General features: G+C 55.9%; 1 protein-coding gene across 1 annotated transcript; it reads left to right on the top strand.

Annotated features, from left to right (window-relative positions):
* Positions 1–1,870: 1,870 nt before the first annotated feature.
* Positions 1,871–8,109, top strand: LOC104334458 (2-hydroxyacylsphingosine 1-beta-galactosyltransferase). The gene is made up of 5 exons (XM_075424155.1): positions 1,871–2,716; positions 5,474–5,613; positions 5,783–5,859; positions 6,228–6,447; positions 7,794–8,109. The coding sequence occupies exons 1-5, from the start codon at positions 1,871–1,873 to the stop codon at positions 8,107–8,109; spliced, it is 1,599 nt and encodes a 532-aa protein (XP_075280270.1).
* The last annotated feature ends 2,752 nt before the right edge of the window (positions 8,110–10,861 follow it).

The following is a 10,861-nucleotide window of genomic DNA, read 5'->3' as shown; positions in this document are numbered from 1 at the left end:
TAGAATCACAGAATGGTTTGGGTTGAAAGGGACTTTATAGATCACCTGGTTCCACCTCCCCTGCCATGAGCAGGGGCATCTTCCATCAGCCCAGGTTGCTCAGAGCTCCATCCAACCTGGCCTTGAACCCTGCCAGGGAGGGGGCAGCCACAGCTTCTCTGGGCAACCTGTTCCGCTATCAACCTGAGATCCTAGCAGTGACTGGCTGCTGAACAAGGGGCGGAGAGCAGAGCGCTGCCCTCTGAGCTGGTGGTTATGCCTTTGTTATATCCCAGGAGCACCAAAAAGTAGGGATGTGCCCGGCTGAAACCCTGCCTGATGTATCCAGCACAGATCTAGAGCTGGAGCTGTGCCCAGGGTCCCTCTCTGGGCATGGACAGAGCACAGATTAGCTCCGGTGGCGTCGAGCCGGGGTAGGGAAAAAGGTCCCATCCTGCAGTCTGGCATTCTCCTGCCCCTTGGGAGGATTTACAGCCTCCCTTGCTGCCTGGGCAGGGAGGTGTTCCTGAGCCAGCACCTTCAGGGGTTGCTCCTGATGTTGGAAGGGATGAAGCTGCCAAGGGTGGTTTCCAAGCCGCCTGTGCCTGCGTCTGGGGTTGGCAGCTTACCTGTCCTTGGGTTGGGGCAGCCCCCGAGGATCCTGGTAGGGCCGAGGGTCTCGGCAACGTCTGGCATGCAGGTCCGTGGCAGGACACCGTCCTTGCTGAAGATGGCTGGCAAATTTTTTTCTTTAGCCATTTCTTTCACCTGTACTGTTTCTTCATCTCTTATTTATTGCTCAATGAGAAAACACCCCTCATATAAAACCACTCCTGCTCTTCTTGGCGTACCTGTGTGTGTGTAGGACCCACCGGGTGCCCTGGGACAAGCCCGTACCTGTTCCTGCCGTGGAGCCTGTCCCGAGCTCCCCCCGTCCCGGCGAAGGCCAGCAGCACGGGGCTGCCGGCCCGCCGTGCGCTCGGGGTCTGCTGCGTGAGTCATGGCCGAATGCTTTGCCTTCCCTGGTGTTGAGCAGGACAAACCCCCCTCAGGCTTCACGAGAGAGCTGAGGACTACACCAGACTGGAGACTGTGATTAGCAGGGTGTTATCTGTGCCTCTTAATTCATCAAGCGAGAGTGGGGAGGCTGGCAGAAAGTCTGGCTACCCCATCCCTGCAGGCCCCCTGGGGCTTACCGTGTGGGGCCATCCTAAATCCGCCTGTAATTGTTCCCATTGTAACTTCTTCCCCTCCCTAGCATATCTGAACTGGGTCCTCAGGACATGGCTCTGCTTCTGACTGTTCCCAAATAATTATCGTGTAATTCTTCTCCCAAAATAACGTAAGGACAGGGTGAGGCGTGTTCGCTTCCAGTGGTGGTGCAACATCCCTTGCACAACAGAGATGCTGGGTGTTTCACCGAGCTGGGAGTGGGATGACGGCCGCAGGAGAGTGACTCAGGGGCGTCAGCGTGCCACGGGTGTAGCACGTTATCTCCGGGGCTGCTTTCTGCATTTGCCTTCGTCCGCTGCATCCGTGCCCTGGCGTCTGCTTTTCCATCCCAGCCCTGTGCCCTGAGCCCCCCCCTCCTCCCGCAGGTGATCCGGAGCTGAGCAGCTCTCCGTCCAGACCCTGCTGCACTGCGCTTCCTCTTGGAGGGTCCTGCTGCGACCCAGGCTCGCTCCCGCCCTTTATTTTTGTGGGTTTTTTTTTTCCCTTTATTATTTTTTGTTGGTTTGTTTGTTTGTTTTCTCGGTGATAAACTCCACACTGCTCTCTTCTCCCAGCTCATGAGCTTCTGGCTTGCAGCTACAATCCCAGTTGCTAGTTGCCCAGGTACGTAACAGAGCATTCCATGCTCTACTAACGACGTATTTCTGTCCTTGCAGCGATGGAGGTGATGAAGGTGCTGCCGTGCCCTGCTGCTCTCCTCTTCCTAATGGCTGCCTGCAGTCTGGAGCCGTCTCGCGGTGCCAAGGTGCTGCTCATGCCCGCCATAGTCTTTGACAGCCACTTGAGAGTCTTCATGCGAGTGGCAGAGGCGCTGGCTGAGCGGGGCCATGACCCTGTGCTACTTCTTCATGAGGGTCGGGACGTGGAAGCCTACCTGCCCGGCTTCCGCACGCAGAGGTACTGGGGTATCTTCAGCACAGGGAACGCAGATGCCTGGGTGCAGGAGAAGATAAAGCGTGTCTTCCAAGGGAAGCTGACCTCTATGGAGATGTTTTCCTTTTTGGAGAAGTACCTGGAAAACTGCGACCTAGTGCTGGGAAACTCCACCCTTCTGCAGAAACTCCAGCATGAGCACTTTGACCTGCTGGTGGTGGACCCCAATGAGATGTGCGGCTTAATCCTGGCCCACATTCTCCGCATCAAATATGCTGTGATCTCCACCGGTTTCTGGTTCCCAGCGGAGATTGGTGCGACTTCTCCCATTGCCTATGTCCCTGAGTTCAACTCCCTGATGACAGACAGGATGAGCTTCTTTGGTAGGACTTGGAATCTCCTGGTCTACGTGATCACTCGCGTGGCCACAAAGCTGATCATCCTGCCCAAATTTGAACGTCTCATGGAGAAGCACAGAGTGGAGCCGAAAACATCCATGTTGGACCTCGTCCATGGAACTAGCCTCTTCTTCCTCTGTAACGACGTGGTGCTGGACTTTCCCCGACCCACGCTCCCCCACGTCATTTTCATAGGGGGGATCCTCGCCGAGCCTGCAAAGCCCCTCCCCGTGGTAAGTGCAGGAAAGCTCCAAGCTGCGATTGCGCATAAACCTGGGGAGTTAATCGGTGCAAATCTGCTTTTGAAGAGCTGCTGTGTTTTGGTGCCTGGGTGCAGCAGGGAGACGGGGAGCACTGGGGGCTGGGAGGTTGCAGGGAAAATGTGGAATTCAGCTGTCCACTCTGAGGTGGGATTTGGCTTCACAGTCCATGTAAAATGGTGTGTGTAAGTCCTAAATCGGTAGTGTCGCCCATGGGACTTGATCATGAGTAGTTTTCTTGTTCCTATACTTGAAGCAGAAATGGGAAGAACAATTAGTCTTGATTGCTTTATCACTAATTTATGTCGATCCAGAATTTTTCTTTAATCCCATTTCTTGCAGGACACTTCTGCTCTTAAGCTTGTAGTCTTAAGAACCCATAGGGGAGACCCATGCTTGTCCCCTCATCAAATTCAATGGGGAACCCCGAAGGGTTCAAAACTGAAGTTCCCCTCTTTCTCAAGGTCCAGCCCTGAGGGAAAACTCCCGAGGCATCCCAGAGGATTGCTCTGGCCTGTACCTCGCTATCCCCAGTGATAGATTCAGAGGAACAAGCTCTTGAAGCCTCCAGCTGAAGACCGTGTTGGAACAGAGCAGGACCTGCCTGCCACTCCTCCTGTGGCCTTACTGCGTTTACAAATGCTGAGGGGAGATAGACCTGGATAGACCTTAGCTGGTGTCCCAGCTAAGGGGCTGAAATGGAGATGAGGTTCAAGTTTCAAATGATCAGAGGCCGGTTAAGATGTCTGATGGCAGCTTTAAGAGAGATAATTTTTTGGGTGCCATTTTTTTCCGGTTAAAGGGAAAGAGTGAGGCTGGGTGCTTTAGAACAGAAGTTCTCCAGATGTGCATGGCTGCACGTCGCCTGTTCCCATGTGGCATGGCAGGCAGGTAACACAACGCACAGAGGGTGCTCCAAGAGCTGTGTCGAAGAGCAGCCACCTCGCAGCTCTTGCAAAACGCTGGCTTGGTCCAGTGTGGCCACGTACACACCCGCCTTATAAAGCAGGGAGTGGTTTGCTGTGGCGTTACTCATGTGCTTCACAGCGTCCAGAGCTGATCCCAGGGTGCCTGGGGGAAGAACGACGGAGATAAGCCTGGAGCCCTGTGGTAGGTGGTGGCCATCGCGTGTGTTCCCAGGCCATGGGATGCCAGCAGAAGAGAGGGCCTTCATAGTTCTAGGTGTAGCTTAAGGAATCTCCCATCCAACCTGGAGCAGGGTTATATAATGAAGGTGTTTATTTCCTTGTGTTTGAAGCGCTGCGATTGCAAGTTCCTTTAATTAGGTGACAGTGAGATACAGACACGTACCTGAGAGACGGTGAGAACTTTTGGTGGTCAGCCGTGCTTCCCTAGCAGCTTGAATGCTGTTTCTGAGTGTCAAATGTTAAGGCTCAGTTGTAATGGGTGATGTCATCACCTGTTGTATGAGTCGTTGTACTTTTATCTAGAACAGCAAAACTAGTACTTTCACTTCTTCAGCGGTTTTAGCGGTTGTATTGCTGTGAAGCTCAGGAGAATGGAGACACCAAAATCTCTTAGTGGAAAACTTTTTGATTCTTGGTTGTTGGGTTGCTTTGGGGCTTTTTAAGCTCTTCTGCAAAGCCAGGGTTGAGTCCTTGAAGCATCCAACAAAGGACAAACATCCACAGAATGTAACGCTGAAATGCGCTGTGTAACTCCTCTGCACCGTGATTCCCCAACCTGTACGCTGCTACTAATACAATATTCTGAATTAATAATCCTGCTTTTCTCATTTAATAACAGGAAGAACTATTTTTTTGCCCTTTGTGTTCTTCTACAATGTTTATTTCAAGGAAGTGTTCATATTCAAAGAAAGATTTTAGGAAACTTGCCTAAAATGATCCTGACTGTGGAAAACTTGTGGCAGGAGAGAATCTGTAACGAGAAACAGGCTCAGCCCAGCCTGGCCTAAAAGGGAATAGTCTGCGTTTGCTCCACAGCAGCTGTGGTGGCCAATTTCTCCATCCTGCAGCCTTCTGGCCCCGATCGAAAAGAGTAAAGACACTGTTCTGGATGCAAACCTGCTTATTTAGCCTCACAGGTAGCCTCTGAATGAAGGGCAGACAGCTGTGGCTTTTCCAGGAGCTGTAGCTATGTCTCTGCCTAATGACCAAACGCTAAACCTGCCGCCTGCAAGTAGCCATTGAGGGTGGGCAGAAGACTCCTGGGTGGGCAGAAGTCTCCTGGCAAGATGGGAAAACCTTCTGCCACCCGCAGGAGCCTTCAGCATCGGGGAGTCTCCAGCGAGGTGGCGTTCCCCACTCTGCCTGCGTGGTGTTTCGGCTGTCGTACCAGCCTACAGCGAGAGACCTCGCCAGGATGCGATGGAGAACGGCCTTCCTCTTTTCACCCCGATTTCCTTCCCTGCTCTGGCAGCTCCTCTGTGGGCCCTGTGTCTCCAGAGCCTCCTTGCCAAAGAGTAGTTGCGTTGGCTCCAGAGCAGGAGGTAATGCTGCGAAACGCAAGCTTCGGGCACCTTGCTGCAAGCTCCCGAGCCCAGCAGGTGCTCGAGCGATTCCTGCCTGGCTGGGCACAGAAATCACAGCGGTTTTAGAGTGCGTTGCTGCATCAAAACCACGTAGCTTTGTGCTCCAGGTGGATTTGGCTCCGTCCTCTCCGTAGACATCTTGCTGCTGGCAGAGGCAACAGTGGGAAGGGCCTTTCTCTGACAAGACTTCAAGGCGGCTGCGTGTGTCTTGCCCGCAGGGTCTGCGTCTCTGGGTGGAAGGAGCAGATGCGGGTGTTGTCATTGTCTCCTTTGGCATCGGGATCCGAGTTCTTCCAAGCGATTTGGTGGAGAAGATGGCTGGCGCGTTCGCTCGCCTCCCGCAGAGGGTGGTGTGGAGGTGAGGAGGTGACGGGATTCCTTTTAACTCCGGATGAAAATCAGCGTTCAGGGATGATTCATCTCCAAACACAGAACTGTGTGATTGCCATCTTTTGATCTGATTGAATTTGCAAGTGTTCTCTGTGTTTCTTCTCCCTCTTTCCTCCTTCCTTTATCTCCTCCCACAGATACTTTGGGCAGAAGCCAAGAAACCTGGGTGACAACACGCTGGTGATGGGGTGGCTGCCCCAGAACGACCTGCTGGGTAAGGCTGGGCTCTGTGTGTGTCTGTGTGTCCTGGCAACGTCCCTGGAGATGGGCCCAAGCCACAGCAAAGGCGCACGCAGGGCCAGCAACGCCCGCCTGCGTCTCGGTCCGTTGCTTGTTGCATGTCTGATCTGCACAACTCGTGGTCCCCACCTGTGTGAAGCTGCCTCTTGGCCCCTGTCTCCCCCTCCTCTGGGTACTACTCAGCAAGTTTTGGGCTGCTGAAAGCCAGGTCTGTTCCCGCAGGGTGACATCCTCGCTGCTCGGAGCGCCCAGTTCTCCCCCAGCGTACCTCAACGCCGTGTGCTGAGGAAGGCCTGGTCTCGGTGTGCGGGGACTGACCGGCTGCTGTTTCTTTGCCTGCAGGCCATCCCAACGTGAAAGCCTTCGTCAGCCACTGCGGGATGAATGGTGTGTTTGAGGCCATCTACCACGGTGTGCCTGTGGTGGGGTTTCCTTTCTACGGAGATCAGTTTGACATCGTGACCAGAGTGCAGGCGAAGGGCATGGGTATCCTCATAGACTGGAGCCGAGTGGAGGAAGAGGATCTTTACCAGGCCATTGCCACAGTTATCTCTGACCCTAGGTGAGGCATCTGGAAGCGGTGAGCTCTTCCTTGGTGCAGGCTGCCCGTAGGGACCGGCGCATCTTTGTGCTGAGCCCTACCTACGCAGCCCATGGTGGCTTCTGGACCGTGCGGAGCTGCAAGCGCTGCTCAGCTCTCCGGACATGTCGGTGCCATGCGGTCCTGAGACATGGTCCAGGAGGAGATCTTGTTTGACTCTGACTGTTGCTTTCTTAGAAAGCTTTCTGAGGTGCTGAGGCGCAAACCTCTTCACGTGCAACTGCCAGTATTTGCAGTGCTGGCCGAGAGCTTTTCTCTTTTTTTTTTTTTTTTTTTTTCTTTTTTGTTAGCTATTAGAATCACAGAATCACAGATGGTTTGGGTTGGAAGGGACCTTAAAGATCATCTGGTTACAGCCCTCCTGCCACGAGCAGGGACATCTTCCACCAGCCCAGGTTGCTCAGAGCTCCATCGAACCTGGCCTTGAGCACTGCCAGGGAGGGGGCAGCCACAGCTTCTCTGGGCAACCTGGGCCAGGGCCTCACCACCCTCATGGGGGAAGAATTTCTTCCTCATATCTGATCTAAATCTGCCCTCTTTTAGTTTAGAGCCGTTCCCCCTTGTCCTATCACTGCACACCCTTGTGAAAAGCCCCTCTCCATCCTTCCTGTGGCCCCTCCAGGCACTGGCAGCTGCTCTAAGGTCACCCCGGAGCCTTCTCTTCTCCAGGCTGAACAGCCCCAGCTCCCTCAGCCTGTCCTCGCAGGAGAGGTGCTCCAGCCCTCAGATCATCTCCGTTTCCCTCCTCTGGCCCCGCTCCAAAACATCCATGTCCTTCCTATGTTGGGGGCTCCAGAGCTGGACGCCGGACTCCAGGTGGGGTCTGACGAGAGCGGGGTAAAGGGGCAGAATCCCCTCCCTCGCCCTGCTGGCCACGCTGCTCTGGATGCAGCCCAGGATGCAGTTGGCTTTCTGGGCTGCCAGCGCAGGTTGCCGGCTCATGCAATGAGCATCCACCGGTCCCCCCAAGTCCTTCTCCTCAGGGCTGCTCTCGAGCCACTCTCCACCCAGCCTGTGCTTGTGTTTGGGATTGTCCCGACCCACGTGCAGGACCTCTCACTTGGCCTTGTTGATCTTCATGGGGTTCACACAGGCCCACCTCTGCAGCCTGTCCAGGTCCCTCTGGATGGTGTCCCTTCCCTCTGGCGTGTCACCCACACCACACAGCTTGGAGTCGAGATGCCGAGGGTGCGCTCAGTCCCGCTGTCCATGTTGCCGACAAAGAGATTAAACAGCAACATCTCGGACCTCTTTGCAGCTAGGAAGCTCCTGTCAGAAGGATGACTCCTTGTTGTCTTCCCTTGCAGCTACAGAAGAGCGGCCAAGCTCATCTCGACTCTGCACCTGGACAGACCGATGCATGCTCTCAACAGGACGGTGTACTGGCTGGAGTACATCCTGCGTCACGATGGGGCACCCTACCTTCGCCCAGCCGTCTATGACCTCTCCCTGTACCAGTACTTCTGCCTGGACATCCTGGCCCTCCTCTTGCTCTGTCTGGCCGGCGTTGGGTTCATCCTCTACAAGTCCGTGGCGTGGTGCAGAAGGAAGAGAGCCAGCCCTGCGTACCAGAACGGGAACTGCGTGAAAGGCTGCTTGACAGAAGAGAAGAAGTCGCAGTAGTGGCTCAGCATGTGCCAGGGCGCATCCCGCCACTGTGAAACGAACTGCCACCGTGCCAAGGAACGCGCGGCACGCAGGGAGGTGGGAGCTCGGCAGGCCTGGGTGCGAGGAGGAGGAGCGCTGCCAAGGCCTGCGTGCACACCTCCGTGTACAGCACCCGTGGGGGGGGGCATGGGTGGGAGCGCGGGGCCGGGGCGCTGGGAGCAGGGCAGGGGTGCGCAGGCTTCGGGGAGGAGCGTGAGTTGTCCCCTTTGCATCGCACGCTGGTTTAGGTGCTGGTGTTGCTCTTTGGGCTGCTTGGGTCTTCCGTGGAGGCTCTGGAGGTAGGAGTAGCTGTTCACGCGTAGCCGACGCCGTGTCTCCTCTGCCTTGCTGCCGGGAGCCCCGGGAGTCGGGATTCCTGCATCTGCAGGCGAGGATCTGGCGCAGAGCTGCGGGCGGGGAGGGGCACTCAGTGTCCTCTACAAGGGAACAACACTGGTCTCGTTGCAGTCCTGTGGGTGAGTATCATTCTTGCTGCTTCAATCAGCCCTCTGCAGTCCTGTTTGTGTTGGAGCTAAGTTATTATTTTTTAAAATAAAGTTATGTTCTTTCCCCTGTGTGGCAGTTCTTCGATCTTGGTTTAGTGTGAACCTGTGGTCCCCGTGACAGGAGGTTGTTCGAGCAGGATTAAAGTGCTTTTTTCTCCTCATTACTGCTGCTGTGATCTCTGCACACCTCTGGATCCCTGCGGATCTCCGCCAGCGATTCCTTCTGGTCTTCCCATGGGGTTCCTCTGCCAGCATGTGACACGCATCTGTGCCCGGGGAGTCTCCCAGCCTGCGATAAAAGAAGACTCTGGATCAGATGCGAGTGCCAGGACCACAGGAAGAACAGCCGCTAGCTCGAGGTGCTGGTCTTAGGCACCGGGCCGCGCCATACGTCTGTAGAAGCAACAAGTTTTCTCTTTCTGAAGAAAACAGGAACGCCCGCTCATTGCGGTGTGAACAGGCGTGCGGTCGCCCCACCGATGGACATGGCACGGAGCGATACCTACGTGCTGCTGCTCACCCTGGGTGCTGAGGCAACCCCACGCTTGGGTGCTGCAGTTGCTCAACGCGCCCGCAGCGTTGGCTAGTGGCCCCACGGTGGGGGTCAAGGGCTCTGCTCCGGGCTCCCACCTGCGGCCATCGCAGTGCTGGCACGAGCCGGAGAGTGACCTCCTTGCCGCGGCTGCCCTCACCGATATTGCCAGGCTCTGCTCTTGCTTGTGATCACATGTGTTTCTCTCCGGACGAAAGGCGCGTTGCCATGCGCAGCCCGGCCAGCAGCAGCTTGGCTGAGCTCCTGGGTGCTCAGCGTTGGGCCGGCGCCCAGCTCTGCTTGCAGAGGGGCTGCAGTGAGGAAGGCTGTGGACGAGAACCTCGTCTGCCATCGGGGACAGATGAGAAGAGCCCCTAGACCGAAGGTGGGACCTGTAACCATCCCGCGGCAGAAGGCACCCTTCCTGGAGTTTCTCGCTGCCTGCTGGGATGCCCAAGCCTGACCCTGGTCAGTGGTGGGCACGGCACCCCACCGGTCTTGCTCTGCGGCAGCCGTGTTGCTTCGTGCCCTTGGAGCTGAGGACGCGGAGTCTAGTCGTCCCCGGTGGGGTGGAGATCAGAGCAAGGTGAGCTGCCAACGGATGGTAGGGGAAAAACAGGGGTTGTAGGTGAGTGGTGGAAGCACAGAATCATTGAGGTTGGAAAAGACCTCTGAGACCACCAAGTCCAGCCGCTAACCCATCACCACCCTGCCTGCTAGAAACACTGGCTGGCTGGCACCTTTCTGCCTGCCAGTTGAAGTTTAAAGGTGCATGAGGCTTGGGGTTGGGGTGTTTTTTTGGGGGAAGGGATGATATTGCCACAAGTTTTGCAGCTTGCCTGCCCGCTGCACTGCGGTGGCTTTGTTGTCGTCTGCTAACAGAGGAGTGTGGACAAGGGGGTGGAGGTGGGACACCTTGCACAGTTCTTCATCTCTGGGGTGGAAGAGGGAGATGGTTGCCACTGCCTGCGTGAGCTGGGCTGTTTAGATTAGGCTACATACAGCGAGTGAGTTGGGAAGCTGTAGCTGGGTGACAGCGTTGGCCTGCTTTGAATTCAAAGAGAAGATAAAAGAGAGAGAGGACAAATGCTCGTGTTTGCAAAGTGACGCTCCAGCGGAGAGGCTTGTCTCCGTCGCCCAGCCCTGCGGCAAACCACGGCGGAGGCAAGAGGCAGCTTCAGTCCGGCCGTGCCACACGGCAGCCTCGGAGGAGCCACAGCAGAGCATACCGGCACCAGCCTCGCTCAGCAACATCGCGCTGGCACCGTGGGGTCACAGGCACCGTTTGCTTGCAGAGGGAGAGGTCTGAGACCCAGGGAGCCTGCACGGGCTTGCTGAAATGCGAGTCTAGTTCCCAGCGCTCTGGGGACGCTGCCTTCCTGCCGCTCTGTTCCAGGAAGGAGTTCAAGCGAGCACCACGCACAGCATCAGCGTGTCCTCTCCTGCCAGAGCTGTCCTTCACCCCTTCCATTTCCAGATGCACAGCGGAGTTAGGAGGCAGGGCTAGCCAGGGAGCCAAGATATACTTAGTGTGTTAAAAAATCACTCAGCAATTTGACGAGAACTACTTCTGATGAAGTGAAGCACAAACCTGCCCCCGGAACCCTGCGGGTGAGCAGCAGAGATTCGAGAAGCACCCCTGAAGTGAGCAGAATCTTCCCCAGGAAAAGCTGCGTGTAGGGGCTTGGAA

The sequence above is a fragment of the Opisthocomus hoazin genome, chromosome 6 (assembly GCF_030867145.1).
Source record: "Opisthocomus hoazin isolate bOpiHoa1 chromosome 6, bOpiHoa1.hap1, whole genome shotgun sequence".
Lineage (NCBI taxonomy): Eukaryota > Metazoa > Chordata > Aves > Opisthocomiformes > Opisthocomidae > Opisthocomus > Opisthocomus hoazin.
Note: the sequence above shows the minus strand (reverse complement) of the source record. Positions and strands in the feature narration are given on the sequence as shown.

Coding starts and splice junctions, on each gene's coding strand:
- LOC104334458 (XM_075424155.1), top strand. CDS start 1,871: ATGGAGGTGATGAAGGTGCTGCCGTGCCCTGCTGCTCTCCTCTTCCTA. Junction 5,860..6,227: donor GCCCCAGAACGACCTGCTGG/GTAAGGCTGGGC, acceptor CTTTGCCTGCAG/GCCATCCCAACGTGAAAGCC. Junction 6,448..7,793: donor ACAGTTATCTCTGACCCTAG/GTGAGGCATCTG, acceptor CTTCCCTTGCAG/CTACAGAAGAGCGGCCAAGC.